Source organism: Ambystoma mexicanum, chromosome 12 (assembly GCF_040938575.1).
Source record: "Ambystoma mexicanum isolate Mex_15411 chromosome 12, UKY_AmexF1_1, whole genome shotgun sequence".
NCBI classification, from domain to species: domain Eukaryota; kingdom Metazoa; phylum Chordata; class Amphibia; order Caudata; family Ambystomatidae; genus Ambystoma; species Ambystoma mexicanum.
This window is the reverse complement of record NC_090936.1, coordinates 268,669,648-268,688,727: the sequence shown is the minus strand read 5'-3', so window position 1 is coordinate 268,688,727 and position 19,080 is coordinate 268,669,648. Positions and strand designations below refer to the sequence as shown.

General features: G+C 47.9%; 1 protein-coding gene across 3 annotated transcripts in view; it reads right to left on the bottom strand.

Moving 5' to 3' along the window:
- Positions 1 to 19,080, bottom strand: part of AEBP2 (AE binding protein 2) — a 514,088-nt gene that overhangs the window by 228,378 nt on the left and 266,630 nt on the right. For all 3 annotated transcript variants that reach the window (XM_069628416.1, XM_069628415.1, XM_069628417.1), the window contains exon 6: positions 17,728 to 17,852. In XM_069628416.1, coding sequence (XP_069484517.1) covers positions 17,728 to 17,852 — 125 coding nt within the window. The remainder of the gene's footprint in view (positions 1 to 17,727; positions 17,853 to 19,080) is intronic.

Below are 19,080 nucleotides of genomic sequence, written 5' to 3'. Positions count from 1 at the left end.
GCGCCTTCTCAGATATCTTTCCGGTAGTAGGGTGTGGCCCTTCGGGTGAAGACCCGGTAAAAGAACCTTCCGGTCCTTCAGCACAGTCACTGGAAGAATCCACTGACCTGTCATGCCGGTAGCTGATGTAGACTCAGTACTCGTGCTGGTATGAGGACCTGCGTGGTCCCTCCCGCGCATGCAAGTCCTTGGGAAGCAGTCTCCTTTGCGGGGTGCGCCAAGACTGGCTCTACCTTGGGCTTGTATCCTTTAGGATCTCTGGAAGAGCTCCTTCCACCTGGCTGGTCTGTTCTTCAGAGACCTCGAGGAGAGCATGTTGCATGCAGTACAAGCTTGCCAACCATGGTCTCTGCCAAGGCAACGTTAAAAGAGCCTGTTGCAGGAGGGAAACCTGCTGAACCCTGTAGAAGACATTTGCCGGAGAGGAGCGTCTACGTGAATGATAAAGACAAAAAAAAGACAAGAGAAGTATCCGCGTGTGGAATTGCATGGCCGGAACCAAAACCAGGAGCGCTGGTGAATTCGGCCCGTTCCCGTCGACGCGGAAAAGTGGACTGAAGTGTGGCGCCAGAGGGTAGATCCAGGGCAGCGCGTGCTCTCAGTGCCACACACCCCCGCACCTCTAAATTTAAATGGGAAGAAGGTTTTTTCTGGTGAAAAAGGTTCCGTCTCCCATCCTTAGGAAGGGACGCCCATGCAGTATGGAGGAAAGGGGACGGGACGCAAGAGTATGTTTATTAATTAAATTTAGTTTAACTTTTATGATGTGCTCCAATCTTAATATGACATGCATTACTTACCGTAAAAGCATTTCTGATGATTGTTATCTGCTTAGATTCACATGCTGTGCATATGGTCCGACATCCAGTGGTAACCGCAGAGTATTGCATCTTGTCTTTCGGGGGAACGAAAGGGGACATCGGCATAGGCGACTCTGAAACACTATCCCCTACCGTGACGTGTGTAGTGCCCAAAATCCCTCGCGTGCCGATGTCCCTCCGATTGTATTTTTTCTGCAATGAGGGAGCCCAAGGCTATGGTGAGTGAGTACATGAAGAGAGAAAGTAGTAAGAAGTCTAGGTTCCTTCCACCCCGAGCGGGGAGGCAGGGAGGGCGCATGTGAATCTAAGCAGATACAATCATCAGAAATGCTTTTACGGTAATTAATGCATGTCTTCTGATGCTTGTTAATCTGCTTAGAATCACATCCTGTGCACAGACTAGCGAGCAGTACCCGGAGTTGGAGGTGGGTTGTGAGAAGGAACGGTAGAAAAAAGATGTCTTAATACTGCTTGTCCCACCTGAGAATCAGACCTAGGAGTGTCTAGGCAATAGTGTTTTGTAAAGGTGTGTACAGAACTCCAGGTTGCCGCTTTGCAAATGGACTCTAGGGGAACATTTGCAATGAATGCTATCAATGCCCCAGTGCCTCGAGTAGAATGTGCTCTAGGCTTGAAGGGCAGTTCTCTCTTTGCAAGAGTGTAACATAGTGTGATGCATCTGACAATCCACCTTGAAATTGCTGATTTAGAGACAGGGTCCCCTTCTCTACCAGCTGCCACTGAAACAAAGAATTGTTTAGTTTTCCTCAGTGGTTTAGTTCTATCCATGTAGAACATGACTGCCCTGTGCACATCTAGTGTGTGAAGGCTTCTTTCGGCCATGTTAGTAGGTCTCTGGAAGAACATGGGTAGTTCGATTGACTGGTTCACATGGAACTTTGAAATAAATTTCGGCGCAAATCTGGGATGAGTGCGCAGAACTACTTTATCTTTGTGAACTGTAACAAAGGGGTCCAAGACCGAGAGGGCCTGTAGTTCGCTAACTCTTCTGATAGAAGTGATAGTTACTAGAAAGGCTTTCTTGTAAGTCAGGTCTTTCAGACTAGCTTTATGCATAGCCCCAAAAGGGGGTCCCATGATCCTAGTTAAAACCACATTTAGATCCCACCCAGGGGCTGGGTGAGTGATGGGGGGGGGGATACATTCTTTTAACCCCTTCCATAAAGGCTTTAATCACAGGTATTTTCCACCACTACACCTTTTGCTGTGACGTGGTGTAGGCTGACAACGCCGCTAGGTGAATCTTTATGGAATCGAAGACTAAGCCACAGACCAACAGATGGGTTAGATATAACACAATGTGTGAAGGCGAGCAATCGGTGGGATTGACGCCTTTGGAACTGCACCAAATGACAAAACGTTTCCATTTGCTGGCATAGCAATAACGCGTGTTAGGCTTTCTTGCCTCCCTCAGTATGTACATGCATCTTTGAGGGAGTTGTAGATGTCCAAACTCTATGACTTCAGGAGCCAGGCTGCTAAGTTCAGAGTTTGTGGGCATGGGTGCAGAGTCTCCCTCCTGTCCTGAGACAACATGTTGTACTGGCAGGGCAGCTTGACTGGTGGGGAGAGGGACATTTCCATCAGGTGTGCGAACCAGGGTTGGCGGGCCCACATGGGAGCCACCAGAATCATGGTGACTGGTTCCTGGTGCATCTTGTGCATTATTTTGTTCAGATTGGGAGTCGGGGGGGGGGGGGGGGGCTTGGGGAAGCGTAAACAAATTTCCCCAACCAAGTTATCCAGAGACGGTTCCCCTTGGAGCGGTTCTGGGTGTACCCGGAGGCGTAATCTGGGCATTGGGCGTTCTCCTGAGTAGCGAACAGGTCGATCTCTGGAACCCCCCATTCTGCGAAGACGTTGGATACAATATCTTCATGCAGACGCCATTTGTATTCTTCTGGCAGAGGAAAATCTCTGCTGAGTACGTCTGCCAGAAGATTGAGTTCCCCTGGAACATGTTGGGATATCAGGAACATCTTGTGTTTGAGAGCCAATATCCAGATGTTCTGAGACAGCTTGGATAGCCCTGGAGAGTGAGTGCCCCCCTGCTTGTTCAGATAATACATTGCTGTTGTGCTGTCGGTTAGGACCAGCCCTGTCTTCCCTTGCAGTTGCTCCTGAAAGGCTTTCAATGCTTTGAACACCGCCAGTAGCTCCAGTAGGTTTATATGGTTGGACGCTACCTGAGGGGACCACACTCCGTGTGCTGTCTGTTGAAGCAGGTGAGCCCCCCCCCCACCCTGTGAGAGATGAGTCTGTCGTGAGAGTGGCTTCCACTGCAGGGGTGGTGAAGGTTTTCCCCTTCAAGAGGTTCTCCCTCGACCACCACTGAAGAGAGAGAACGAGGGCTGGCGAGACAACTAACAGATCTTCCTATTGTCCGCTGGCCTGACACCACTGGCTGTTGAGCCACTCTTGCATGGGACGCATGAACAGCCGCGCGTGGGGGACCAAGTATATGCATGACGCCATCATCCCTAGAAAACGCATAGCTTTGCGTACCGTCGTCTCCCGACTAGCTACATACTGAGGAACTTGAGAGAGCATGTTCTGAACTCTCTCGATGGAAGGGAAGACTAGACAGTCTTCCGTGCGAATTAGGACCCCCAGGAACTGTTTTATTTGGCTGGGGACTAAACTGGATTTCTTTTCGTTGATAGAAAATCCTAGGCTGAACAGGTGGTCTACTGTCTTTTGGGTGTTCGAAAAACAAACGAACGAGTCCCCCGTGATGAGCCAATCGTCGAGGTAAGGGTAAACTGAAACTGAAAGTCTGCGCAGGTGTGCTGCTGCCACTGCCAGGACCTTGGTAAACACCCGTGGCGCCAAGGCTATGCCGAAGGGGAGTACCTTGAACTGGTAGTGCATGTCCTGAATCACGAACCTTAAGAATTTTCTGTGCGCTGGCAGCATTGAAATATGAAAGTATGCATCTTTCATATCCAATGTTGTCATGAAGTCCCCTTGTTTTAGCAATGGGATCACCTCTTGAAGTGTTACCATGCAAAACTTCTAGGGCTTTATGAACTTGTTCGCTGGGCACAGGTCTAGAACAGGACACATGGTGAGATCCTTTTTGGGTACAAGGAAGTATAATGAATAAATACCCTCGTTTACCTGAAGAATCGGGACGGCTTCTATGGCGTCCTTTCCCAGCAGCGCCTCCACCTCTTGGACCAGGATCTGCAGATGTTCCGGTGAAAGGCGTCGATGTTTCGGCGATCTGAACTGCGGGGGTCGGGCGAATTCCACGCAATAACCGTGGGCGACCGTCTTTAATGCCCACTGGTCTGAAGTTATCCCCTCCCATGCCTTTAGGAAAGATGTCAATCGCCCCCCCGACCGGGGAGACATGGGAGGGGACCTGAACTTGGTGGTCATTTCTGACCCGAGGTTGATGCACCTCTGGAATTTGAGCCTCTGCCTCTATTCTTTCCGCGCTTCTGACCCCTCTGGGGGTAGTAAGTGGGGCTTGCAGCTGGTTGACTTGCGTTGAAATTGCCCGTGCCAAAATTATTTTGAGCGGCGCCGGCTTGTCCTCGAAAGGACCGCCGAGAATTGTTGCCCCTCTGAGAAGAGGGTTTTTGGGAAATCTGGTGCAGCGACTTAATAGTCTCATGCTCCTTCTTGGCTGTCTCCAACGCATCGTCTACCACCTTCCCGAAGAGGTTGGCCTCTTCTATGGGTTTATTGATGGATGCCTGGGTCTCAGGCCTGAAACCTGACGTGCGCAGCCACGCGTGTTTCTTTAGGAGAGTACCATGTGCGAGAGACCTGCCTGCTGCCTCTGCAGAGTACAGGGTATTCTTTACAACATTTTGATTTGCAAGTTTGCCCTCCGAGACAATGGCGAGAAGCTTGGCTCTGGTTGGTTCCCGAACCTCCTGGAGGCCTTCCTGGAGTAGGTTCAATTGGGCGTCAACGTAGCTTGCCAGTAACGTCGTGTTATTGGCAATCCGGACGGTATAAGCAGCCGCCGACGTGACCCGTTTGCCTAAGGCATACAACCGTTTGGACTCCTTGTCCACGGGGTGACTCTCCGGTGGCAAGGGGAACCCCTGCTCTCTTGCAAGTGTTGGTCACCACCAGCGAGTCTGGGATTGCATGCCCTTTGATATAAAGCGGGTCGGTGGGGGAGGGCCGGAAGAGTTTTTTCGACCCTTGGGTTCACAGCCCTAGTCTGAGCGGGTGTGACTAAAGAAGAGACCAGCCGTCTCTTTACAGAGCAAGAGAGGGATAGACTGGCTTGCAGGAGGCTTGTCATTAATGTTTTCCGCGAAATCTTGTTCAGGCAATGCCTCAAGCGTGGCAATTTTAAAGAATTCCGCTGCTTTTTCAACGTGTTGAAAGCCATTTGATCATCCGCCGGGGAGCTTGCCGAACCAGTGTGGATGGGGGGAGAGTCGAGGCAAACGATATCAGAATTGTGATCGTCCTGCTGGGTGTCATCCCAGTTGTCCGTTGCGCCTTGATCTTCCCCATAATTGTCCAGAAAAGAAGTCTCCTCTTCTTCTGTATAGATGTCTCTATATGTGTCCTTCTGGACATCTTCTTGCTAATCAACAGTGTTGACATCTAGGTGTTGGGCAACTTGTGTTCGGGTCCACCCGAGCTTTTTTCGGCGGAGGTTGATCAGAAGCCCTGAAAACCTGCTCCAGCCGATCCATGTACCCCTCAAATTGCTCCGTTGTCCACTTGGATGACCCAAATGGACCCAGCTGAGCAGGAACCGGGTCCTCTGCCCTAAGGCGTTCAGAGGATCTCCTCAGGGTGCTTGAGAGGGGTACCTGGCTCTCTTCGTAAGAGTCCTCAGGATCGTCTTCTAAAAGCGTGGAAAACCTTTCGGCGGATTGGCCCATAACTGTGGGCGAAACCGGTACTAGACCCACCGCCGTGGCAATCCTATTGATTCTCTTACTGATGGTTACTGAATCTTCGGGGGACAAAGCCTCCGATGATGGTTTCTCGGGTAGAGGCCTACTCGTAGTTTTCGGCCTGCACGGGCCTTGGAAACCTTGGAACTCGAAGTTTCTTTTTCAGAAACTTTGGCGTGTTTAGTTTGGGGAGTAGCGCATTTGTTATGTTTAAGCCCAGTCATGCGCTGCTGCGGATGTGGGGAAGGCTTCGGATCAGATCAATCTGATGGCGCTTGCGCCTTCTTCTATGAGGTCGTCGAGGAGGGCGCTTGGGTTGTTTGTTTTGTACGGTGCGATTGTACGCCCCCGTCACCGGGGGTGGTCCCTGTACCAAGACCAGAGTCAAGCCTGGAAGGGTCGGGGACGGGCTTGGCGGCTCTAGAATCGTCCGCCTCAAGGTCTACAACGTCCGCGTTGGACGTTTGGTCATCCGATGTACCCCCGTCACTCTCGGCTGGTATAACGGCAGGGGAGGGAGGCTCCACGCGTGACATACAGTACGCAGCCCACCGCTTCAACTGGCGCTCCTTAAGGGATTAGGTTTAGGAGTTTAACGCCGAACACCGCTTTAGTGCTCTAGGGGGTGACAGGCGTACACGAAGTGTGCTCGTCTTTCCACGGATATCTGACCCTTCACAGGGGGCAGAATCTAAATGGAGTCCTTTCCATAGCAGAAGGGAAGGGTGACCAGACCAAAAAGGAAAGAAGTGGAAAAGAGGAAAGACGACATAGCAGTACGGCAAACCACGAGCCCACTCTCCCTACTGTGTAGGCTGGCCAGAAGGCCCGACCACGTGGAGGTCCGAACACCGGATCTTAGGTGCCGGAATACACAGCCGTAGACGGTTCCCCCGTAGTCTTCGAAGATGTTCTTGATAGACGAAGTGATTTAACGGGGATTAAACCAACAATTCGGTAAGATAAACAATGTCTCATGAAGAGCTCCGCTATAGGGCGACCAGTTATCTGGGTGGAAAAAAACAATCTGAGGGAGCTCGGCGCGTGAGGGATTTTAGGTACTACACATGTCACGATAGGGATAGAGTTTCAGACACGCCTATGCCGACGTCCCTTTTCGGTCCCCCGAAAGACAAGATGCAATACTCCGCGGTCGCCACTGGATGTCGGACCATATGCACAGCATGTGATTCTAAGCAGATTAACAAGCATCAGAAACTCTGTTTCTTTTAGTATCTCTTTTTCTCATTATGTTAACATGAATAGTAATGATCAATTGAAAAGTTGACTTCGTTCAGCTAAAACAATTTAAAGAAAAACATTAAAGATAAGTCTTTCCTTTCACAAAGAGCAGTAATATTAGTTGCCGAGTGGTCATGTGTTTCCAGAGAATGCAGAGAAAGCTGCCGGTAGCCTCACTTAAGAGAAACCGACTTTCCTGAAGAGTTGCACATGTTGTTAAAGGGATCGAACACATGAGACAAAGTTACCCTATACCTTGGAGGCTGAGCGTTGACCGAAGGTGGAAACAAGTCTCTTTGAAGTGGCAGTTCAATATTAAAACGCCATTGCGTGTACCTAAATTGGATCTCCATTGAAAACACATCTTGCTACACATCAAAGGCTGAAGCAGGAGATTATAGAAATAGTAGGAGACTAAACCAGAACCAGCATTACCCAAGCCCATGGAGGGATCTCTATGAAAGTAAAAACCCATGCATATACACTGGTGTTTGAAGGTGAAGAATGTAATGTTACCCAAGAGTCTTTACGCAAAGCTGGCAGAGTGGCACAACCACTTTGGGGTAACTACTGAAGACCAGGTGCATATAAAGCTGGAGAAGGGAGCTGGGTACGTGTTCACCAAAATTGTTTTTATATTTGTATGGCAAAGACTGTTTGGAAGAATAATAAGTACTATAGAAGCCCGAAGCAGATTCAATGATGGCTGCAAGACGACAGACGCTACCCTTTCTTGCGATACAGAAAGAAGCGTGCTTTGCCAACCAGTGGAGGTATAAGATGCCTTGTAGAAGTGCCCTTTCTTGAAGTGGACGTTGTAGCAGCAGTGGCAAGACTGTGGCTGTCCGTACTGTTAAAGCCAACTGTGGGGTCACAGAACCTGTTCTAGAAGTTACATTGCAGAAGGAAGTTGTTGAGAGAAGAGTGAATATCAAGCAAGAACATCCTGACAATTTGTACATAAGACACTGCAGAATCTATAAGTGAAGTGGTTGTCAAAGATACTTTTGTCAACTTCATCTATTTTTTCTTGAAAGGAAGTCTTCCAAAAAAAACTCATTGGTGCTCTCAATTCTTTCTGGAACTGTAAAGGAGGAAGTCTTTCACCAAACAAAGATGACACTCATCAGTGGATTTTATTTGTGTGAACTTGGTTTCTTTGGAACTTTTCAAGACTTTGGTTGACATATTTTGTACTTTGGAGAAATTTTACTGTGGGACATTCCTGGCGGAGGAAGATCCGCCCAGGACCATGAGAAGTCATCCAAGACACTGGGTGTTTGGTAACCTTTTATTTATGTTCCATTTATGTTGTTTGATTGTTTATATTTTTTAGGGAGAGGGTTAGTTTTGTGAATGCTACGAGATTTTCCGATAGATCTGAGAATAGGTAGGTAATCCCATGGTAGAGTAGGTTTAGTTAAGATTTGTTATTTTGTGTGTAATAAAATGGCAAATCCTGACAAAACAGTCGTGAGTCTCACATTACTGAACCCTCACAGAGGTTACACTTGAGTACCCTTTAGCCAGGAAGAGGTCAAATGAAGAATAAGCTGTGGGAGGTCGGCATATGTGATCTAACAACGTAGAATAACTAACTTTCATCATGTAATCCAAAAGGCCTCCAGTAAACGTATCGATATACATTCTGCAGTGGTCTGTACGAGGGCCAGATCATAAAACATATGCAGGCATAGCATTTTAAGACCAAACTGTCATTTGTTAGCCAATTTGCCCCCAATACCCAACGATAGACTGATATAAAAGAAGGCAAATTATTCCAATAAAGAAGAAATTCAGTCAAACTGGCACATCAGAAAAGCAAACCGCTAAAATATGTAAGCTCATAAAAAATGAAAATAGAAAAAGGAAAAATGTAAAAGTCGTCCAAGCTTAGTAAATGGATATAAAGGTAATGGTTGAAGTTTTGATACAACAGTTAAGTGGTTAGATCTCCAGCACCACACAAGATATAGACACTCCTAACATGAACATCTTCCTGAAATCTGAAAAACTAAAGTGGTGTTTTGCAAAGAACTTTAATGCATTTCTGTGAAAGAGAATGATCTGCAATACCTAAAGCCACCATAAGACTGAAAATGCACAAGTGGGGGTGAAACCATGCATTCTTATGTAGAAGCTGCTTTTCCATTTTTGCCTTTTTGAATAGCAGAATGCTTACTTGCTATGTGAAAATGAATTTAGCGCTACACCTTATAAATATCTTGCATGGTGCTCTTTTTACAACAACACTTGTAAAACCCTTTAAACTTGGTGAGGCATAGATCCATTTTCGCATACCCATCCACTGAATAATGTTTAACAGTGAAAGAGGAACAAGGCACACATAGAAAGGCATTCTTTGGCTTCACACCCTACAAAAAAAGAAATCTTAATTTGAAAACAAATCGAAAGTAATACCTCTTACCCTATAATAAGGGCACCTAAATAGAGCATTTTGCAAGATGGCCAGTGGAAGACAGCTTTATGAAGACGGATTGTAATCGGTTAAATTAATAAATGAATGTTCAAGATCCTCCATCAAACTGGTGAATGTTGAAAACATTTAAAAAACACATTGCATTATCTTTGGTCGCTTCTTTACCATCTAATTGCAAAGACGTGTCCTTGAAATTAATAACATCTTCAGCACTTTAATTTCTTAAGAAGGTATGCCAAAGCATAACAAGTTACTTTCTTACCTGGTAACGTTCTTTCGATGGGATGGTCCGACGACATATTCCACATCTATGACAGGTAATGTCCACAGCTGTGCTGCTTCGGAAAATCTTCGGCGTCTGCGCCCTGTATCGATGACGTCGATGCGCCGTCCCCGAGGACCTCCTCCGACGGCCGACGTCACCCGATGTGATAAGTAGGACGGACGACGCCGGTAGCCTCAGTTGTAATTTTTTCCCCCAGAACGTGTGCCACCAGTTTTCTGCCAGTCAGACACACAAAGCCTTGCGGAACGCAAGCTGCAATCGCAAAATAAATTCTGCAGCGGGGAAGGGAGGGAGGGAGCGATATGGAATACGTCGGCGGACCATCCCATCGAAATGTTACCAGGTAAGAAAGTAACTTGTTCTTCGAGAAAATTGGGTCCTCCGACGTATTCCATATCTATGACAGACTCCCAAAGCAGTACCAAGCAAGGAGGTGGGAAAAGAATTTAGAACACAAATTTAGCATGCCCAATCAAATTGCGGAATAAAGGACTGCCTTGCCAAATGCCAGATCCTGCCCTCGGATGGAATCGAGGGAGTAGTGACGTACAAAAGTATGTACTGAAGCCCAGGTGGCTGCATCACAGATGTGACGAATAGGAACACCCCTCTGCATGGCAATAGACGCAGCCACTCCCATGGTAGAATGGGCCCGCAAGCCAGCCGGAGGGTCCTTACCCGTCAAGCGGTAACACTCGGAGATAACTAAAATAATCCAACGAGACAGTCTGTTTCGTCACAGCTTGTCCCAAACGCTTTCCAGCGTAACCAATGAAAAGTTGATCGGCCATTCTGACCCGGGACATGCGCGAAATATAAATGCTCAACACTCTCCTAGGATCAAGCCTATGGAGCCTCTCCTCTTCCTTACCAGGATGTGGAGGAAGATCGAACGCCGGAAGAACAACCTTCTGGCTCAAATGAAATTCCGAAACCACCTTCGGAAGAAAGGACGAACTCTAAGGACAACCCTGTCCTTATGAACCACAGTGAAGGGTGGCTTAACTGAAAGTGCCTGTAACTCACTCACTCTGCGAGCAGAAGTAACCGCAACCAAAAACACAGTTTTCAGAGTTAACAGTCTCAAAGGGCAAGAATGCAAAGGCTCAAACGGAGCACCCATTAGAAACTTACGAACAAGGTTGAAATCCCAACCGGGCACCAGAAAAGGTGACGCAGGAAACATTAGTGAGCCCTTTCAAAAACGGAGAAATTAAAGGAATCTTAAAATAGGAACATTCTTCAGACGAGCGCTTAAAGATGGACAGCGCCGCCAGGTAACCTTTAATGGTCCCCACTTGCAAGCCCCTGTGGGCTAAGGAAAGTAAAAAAGACAGAACCATGGGAATGTCACACTCAAAAGGATCCACATTAACTCTGCACCAGTCGCAGAACTTTCTCCAACGGCAACGGTACATAGACTTTGTTGCCGGCCGCCTGGCCGAGAGCAACACCTCCATCACGTCTTCAGGGAGGTCCCAATCCTTATACCTCAACCTTTCTGACCTCAAGATGGAGAACCTGAACCCCCTCCCGTGAGAGCAGATCGTTTCGGTAGGGAACACGACGTGGAGGGCAGATGGACAAGTCGAGAAGGTCCGGGTACCACGTCCTCCGGGCCAACGCCGGAGCAATGAGGATCATCCGGGAACCGAACCTCCGTAACCTCTGCAGTACTTGCGGGATGACGGGGACTGGAGTAAACGCGTACAGCAGTGCGAATGACCACTCCACCACGAACACGTCTCCAAAGGCTCCTTTTGGTGGAAATTCCCACGAGCAGAACCTTTCGCACTTCCGGTTGACACTGGAGGCGAAGAGATCCACTTGAGGGGTCCCCCAAAGGGCGAAGATCTCCAGGAGAATCTCCTGAGCCAGCTCCCACTCGTGAGAGATCGCGCTCTGCCTACTCAGAGCATCCACCGTCTCGTTGTCGTCTCCGGCCAGATGAACCGACGAGATCGAAACTTCCTGCTGGATGGCCCAGAACTCGAGCTGCATCATCTCCCTGCACAGAGGAAGTGACCCTGCCCCCCCCACCCCTCTTTTTTGGAGGTAGTGCATGACCACTGTGTTGTCCGTTGGAATCAGGACACTCTTTCCTCGCACAGTCGGCAGAAAAGCCTTCAGGGCAAACCTGACGGCCCTCAGCTCCAACAGATTGATATGGAGTCTGGACTCCGACGGAGACCAACGACCGCTGACTGGCAACTCGTTGGCATGAGCTCCCCATCCCATGAGGGATGCGTCCATCACAATCGTCACCTCCGGCCAGGGCAGCCAAAATGGGGCCCCCTTCATCAGATTGCCTTCGACGGCCCACCACAGAAGGTCCTGGGCGACCGAGGGCGGCACCTGAACAGGGTCTGACAGCCTGCCGGAGGACTGAGACCACTGGAGCTTGAGTGCCCACCGCAAAAATCTCCTCCGCAGACGAGCCTCTGGCACCAGAAGAATGCACAATGCCATGAGGCCGAACAGTCTCAAGAACTCGGACGCTGGGAGATTCTGGGCAAGTTGAAACTTGTGCACCATCTGCTGAATGTGAAGAGCCCTCATCTGGGGAGGAAAACACTGCCCCAGGGATGTGTCGAGCACTGCTCCGGTGTACTGGAGCCGCTGTGTTGGTGTCAAATGGGACTTTTTAAATTGAGGGAGAAGCCCAGCTTGTGAAGGGAGTGGCAGGTGACTGACAGATGATCCAGGACTTGCTCGGGAGAGCTCCCCCTGATCAACCAATCGCCCAGGTAGGGGTAGACGTGAATCCCCCCTTTCCGGAGATGCGCTGCCACCACCACCACCATGAGCTTGGTGAAAACCCTGGGGGCGGAGGTCAATCAGAATGGCAGGACCTGAAACTGAAAGTGCGAGTCGCCAATGCGAACCTCAGGTACTTCTTGTGCATTGGATGGATCAGCACATGGAAGTAAGCGTCCTTGAGGTCGAGAGACACCAACCAATCCTGAAGTTGAAGGGCCCGGAGGACTTAGAGAGTAACCATCTTGAACTTGTCCTTCCTGAGGAGTTCGTTCAAACCGCGCCAGTACATGATGGGTCTCAATCCCCAGTCTTTCTTCAAAATCAAAACATAAGGGGAATACCATCCCTTGTTCCTCTCCGCTACAGGCACCAGTTCTATGGCGCCTTTCTCCAGCAGGGCTTGAATTTCCTGCGCAAGGAGCAGATCCGGACTCTTCAAAGAGAGGTTCCCAGGTGGATTGTCGCAAGGCCTCTGCCGAAAGGGAAGGCAGTAGCCGTGGGTTATGATCTCCAGAACCCACACATCTGAAGTAATGGCACGCCACTCTACAAGATGCTGCGCCAACCTTCCCCCAAACGCCGAACCATGGGACCTGGCCTCATGACTGAGTATTAGCGGCTGCGGCGTTGCCTGAGGGCAAAGTGGCAACTGCCCGAGCGGCCTTGGCACCTCGAGTACCCTGTTTGCCACCTCTGGCACTCTTACGGTGGCCTCTGACTGCTAGCTCCTCTCGCTTTACTGAAGGATGAGTAATAGCGAAAGGAACCTCCCCTCCATTGTTGTCCCCTAGGACGAAAAGGCGGAGGTTGTCGAACTGCAGCACCCAACGACTTCGCTACAGCTTTGGAGGTCTGCAACCTCTGAAGGCTCTCGTCAGCCTAGCTGCCAAAAAGATGTTCACCGCCAAAGAGCATGTTGAGGAGCCGGGACTGCACATAAGGAGAGAACCCAGACTTCCGCAACCACGCAAACCTGTGTATTATGGTGCTCGCCACCATGGACCGGATGACACAATCTGCCATGTCCAAACCCGACTGAACAGCCTCACACATGGTATCCTTGCCATCCTGAACCATAGAAAGGAAACCATCCCATTCGTCCCCTTCAGGAATATGTTCAGCCGCTAATGCAACATAGTTCCACAGAGTGTGTGGGAAACGAGACAAGGCACATATGGAGTTGGCCGCTTGAAGCGCCATACCCCCTGAAGAAAACACTTTCTTCGCCCAGCCCTCAAAACGTTTGTCGTCCCTATCCGGAGGGATGGTAGGATACGACGCCTGCTTTGCCGGAGCCGCCTGCACCACCAAACTCTCCGGAGTGGGGTGCCTGGAGAAGTAGCAGGGGTCGCTACTGGCTGGATGGTATTTTCGCGACAAAGACTTGCCTACTGCCGCGAGACTCTCCGTAGAAGTCCAAGCCGCTGCCACCCTTCTCTGCAGAGCCATATGAAACGGCAGTACCCAGTCAGTGGGGGGGGGGGGCCAAGATCAAGGATGTCCGTGAGATCATCCTGAACGAACTCCCCTGGGGGAGCCGACCATCCCAAGTACTCGTTGACCTGAGACATAAGGCGCCGATATGAAGATCGGCATGAGTGCCAGGCTCCGGCCTACAAAACTCCACCTCCGGAGAGGTGTCCAGTCCACTGGCATCATGCAGTGACTATCTCAGGTCATCAAACTTGCTATGGCGCAAGAGAAGCTCATCTGTACCGTAACCGGAACCAAGCCTTCATCAGAGCCTTCATCACGCTCTGAAATGTACTGCAGGCGGTGAGAGGAAGACACCTGGGGACCAAAGCTATGCCTGACCTTAGCCAGAGCCTTTCTAGGGGCTAACCCCATGTCACAGGGCCTCTCCGACATCACCGCCTCGAAAGGCTTCGAGGGCGCCGATTGAGTCAGCGCCGGCGTTGACAGAAATGGTGTCGTCGAACAAATCGGCGTCGACGTCAGATGCAGCGCCGGAGCTCCGAGCGCGTCTCTCGACGACCTAGGCTCCGACAGCGTCAACGACCCCCTCTGAGGCAGAGCCTCGAGAGAAATCGTCGACGACCTCTTCGAAGACGGCACAAGATCATGCGGTCTCGAGCACGTCGAGGACCGGGACCTGGAACGGGCATGGCGAGAACGGCTACCCTTGTCCGAGCGGGACCTTTCCCGCGAGCCGTGCTGACCACCCAAGCAAGCCCGAAGGCGTACGAGTGGTGTCTCTCGACCGGTGCCGACCGACCCCACTCAGAGGCGCGGACGGACCGGTGCCCTGCGATTCAAGAATCGCTAACATCTGCTTCCCGAAGGAAGCCCATTCCTCCGGTGTTGCTTGCATGGTGGGATAAGCGACCCACCGACGGGCCGAGTCCTCGGACAGGGAAGGCGACCGATGCTGGCGCTTCCTGCAATGCCTCGAAGAGGCGGAGGAGTGGCGAGACCGACTCCTGGAAGGAGACCCACTGGACTTCCGACGATGACACACAGTCGCCTCTCGAGTCATCCGTCGAAAGCCCCGTAACCTCGACTTCCGGGGCTTAGACACCCAACCTACCGACAGCTTCTTCTTATGTTCCCGCAAGGCCTTGGCCGTGAGCGACTGGCAGTCGACGCATCAACAGTCGTCCGTTTCGTGGGCCTCCCTGAGGCACCAGAGGCAGGCACCGTGCAAGTCTGTGACCGACATCTTGGACCCACAGTCCCCACATTTCTTGAAGCCCGGACACGGGGTTGAAGACTAAGTAGACATCGCCACGAACAGGTCTTCACAAAAACCAAACAGGTTCAACGAACCGTGAAGAATACAGCAAACTCCAAAGAGTCGAGGCGTACCGAGATTCACAAAGCGAACACGTTCGGGGAAAAAACAGAACTTCGGCTACGGGCGTCGTGCGTCCTACTTATCACATCAGGTGACGTCGGCCGTCAGAGGTGGTCCTCGGGGACGGCGCATCGACATCATCGACGCAGACGCCGAAGATTTTCCGAAGCAGCACAGCTGTGGACATTACCTGTCATAGATATGGAATACGTCGGAGGACCCAATCCCCTTTGTGCCTTAAAACAAATTGTTAATAAGTGACTTCATACACAACTTCTCAACTTGCCTTCTAGAGAATATTTTCTCTGAGAATAGCCATTTGTCACAGGACTAGAGGTCTAGCAACTACTGTATATAAAAGAAACGTGTCTGTTGCTTCTTTAGTCCAGTTTCGACACATGTACGTACTCTGGTTCATAGCAATTGAACTTGTAACATCAGACATGCACTATTTTGGCAACAGTGCCCGTCTAGTGTGTGGGAACTATACTTTAGAAGTGGGTTCTAGAAACTATGTTCTGAAGGTGAGCCATTAACAATGATTGCACCATAGAGACTATCTGCTTCATGTCACTCTTTCAAATGTTCCTCAGCATTTCCATTACTGACCCAACAACATTGTCACACCTTTGGGAAAACTACAGTAGCCAGATACAATACCTCCAAGATTTCTTACAAGTCTGGCAGTGTTCAAAACCTTCAATACACAGTGCATTGCTCATCCAGATTGTAGAACCCTTAAGGAAAGATCATACATTTAGCGACACTAATGTTTAGTGTTCAAGTCCAATATTTAGATTTGTTTAAAAAAGTATTTTGTTTTCCAGTTTCCCAAATGCCACCAGATTATCAATCCAAACATGACCGATCCCTTATCACAAGAGCAAGATTTAACTGGATACCTCCGAGAGCGGTTACAGCTAATTGGTCATCAGGAAACATTGATATAGAGATAGTACATGTCTAATATGCAATGCGCCTAGTCAAGATTTGTTGCATTTTCTTTTCTTCAGCCCGGCCCACTGCAACATTAGAAAAAGCACTTTGAATGTCCTTTAACGCAATATGCACTTTACTCAATGTAGACCTGCTATGCATTTTCTTTTCATAAATTGTAAGGTGGTGGCATGGACTTTACTTAACTTGCTAAGAGGAGCACTAAAGCACAGAATTCATGATATTTTATTTTTAAACACCTACCAAATAATTGTATGGCTTTGTTTTTGAAGAAAGAGAACCTCATGAATGTCGATTATTCTGTTTGATGATGTCTATGTATTTACTTATGGATACATTATATCTGAAATAAATTACTTCACTCAATCCAATAACACCAATATTAAAAATAATAAAAGTAATAATAATGGCCTAGTGAAAACCTTTTGATTGAGGAGGGCACAGCCTTTCATTGTTCCCATTTTTATCAGTCACCCATTTCCTAAAGCAATTTACCACCTTCACCATCATAACAAGGTTACTGGAACTTAACTTTGTGAAGAAAGCGAAAAACACATTCAAAACACTGCCATGAGCAAGGTCACTTACCACCTAGTCAGAAAAACAGTTTTGAAAGGTAGGACTGTATTTCTGAATTTAGTTTGGCGTTCACAAAGACACTCCTTGGTCATTTCACAGACGTTATAGGGTAATAAATCTGCCTCTAATCAGATCCAGATTTAACAACCAGCAGTCTGAGCACAAAATTGAATAGCAAAATATAACATTTCTTAAAATACACCAATTGACAGCTGCTAACTCATATGTATGCCATTTGCACAGGTTATTAGTGAATACAGAGCTAGTAAGTGGTAGGTGGTTGCATTAATTGGTATTGTACCAAAATGTAGTCACATTTTATCAATTTACTAAGATCTGTAGAAAATTGGAATATTTAAAATGCAATAAAATATACCAATAAGGGCAACGTATACCCATAGAAAAAACAAAACTGCAGGCTTTGTCAATGCGTTTTTCCTAGTGAAGTACATTACAGACATACTGCTTTCAACCCCTCCATGCTCCAACCTTTTCAATGAGATTGTATATTTTCCTTACTCAATCTTTCTGATCTCTTAACCAAGTAAATTAAATTGACTAATTTCACCATCAAATTAAATACATTTCTTGACCTTCCTAGGGTGGTTCATAAAAGCATATGTTGGCCAAAGCAGGCACTACCACAAGAACTATAGACTAGGTCCTTGCAAATCCCTGTAAAGCTAACTACAGGATACAAGAGGAAATGCTAGACTCAACGTTTCCAGTATCTCCCAGTTTAACGGTCAAGTAATTCTGGACACAGGGGAAAAGACTGAACTTTACAGTACAACAGGCAGTCACCAGTTTGTGGCGTTCCAGCAAGTAAACCAATTCCTGGCTTGAACCACTATCAAATTTAAATCGAGGACAAAGAGCAAAATACAGGAAAATAAAACAGCGTTTCAGTGGTCACAAACATTACTTACGGTACTATGAAAGACAACACTGTGTCCATTTCCTATACTTTCAATTTGAGCAGAGAGATTGAAACAGATGGCACGATGTCGAATAGCATCCAATGTTTGCGCATCAAAAAAATCATGAGGCCTTGCTGGAAAGGAAAAATAAGGGGAACAATTTGAAAACCGGCTTAAAAACGCTAAATGCTACCATGTCATCAAGCAATTCCTAACAATTATTTAACATGAAGAGTATTTCTACCGTAATTCTAGCAGAAAATAAAGATAGTAGCGAAAAATAAACATCATGAAGTTTACTCTGGAGGGACAGGCTTTACAGACTCCCGTCACACTCCTTGTTAATTTACACTGTGGTTTGATCAGTCACATGAGATCATCAGATCAAATAAAACTATTTCAGGCAAAGTCCATAGAAGTGTAACACAACCAGGTCTGATTAGAATAACTATGATCTCTGCTCCAGCGCATCATAAAAACATGAGCATATAAATCGCTGCTCATCTGCAATTTAAAGCAGTTGAGTAGGTTATATGGCAATCACGGACATATAAAGCTGCAAAGCCAGTTTTACAAGCAAATAACATTCTTTAGAAGGATGAATCCAATACATTTACATTCCGGAATAGTGTCTCAACTCAAAAGACACAGAAAAGAGGTTTCTGAGGGGCTACAGTATCTATCTAGGGTAAAACATCTGAATGGACTCCTTTGTTTTATAACATTTTATTGATTTTAAACAAATGAAAGACAAGGGGGTTACAGAGGGAAGCGGCATCTTTGCAATTGTGACATTCTTTAAAAGCTATGGTCTGGAGTGTTGTCTAGAGCGGAGTACCTGGTTATGATTTATCCAAAAGCTTCTGGCACTCAACCTTTAGTTTTGCTTTACTCCATTAACCTGAAAATGCCTGTATGCCACTAAGCATATTTGATTCTCTACATGAGTCGCTCTCGCACCTCTTCATCCCAAAAAGCCCCCTCCTTGGCTTAACAAATCCATCACAATTCCACCACGTTTCCAGCTAGGATCTTTCTTGAAAAGGGAAGCTCCTACCACTACCTCCAATCTTCTCCCAGACTTAAGGTTTATCAGGACATCCTCTCTGCTTAAAACCCCAGTTCTTCAAACACTGACACGACTAGACCCACCCTCCACTCAAGTTATCCTGGGTACCTCGTTTACCCACATTTCTTCTCAGGGTTAATTTTTGTTGGAGCAGTACAATGGCAATAAAGGACTTCCCATGTTTGTTACATGTTAAATCTCCTCATAACTAGCAGTACCAATGTGGGGTCTATATCCAATTGTCAGCCTTCTACACTGGTGCTAATTTCCATAACCTTACCCAAGGTTTCTGA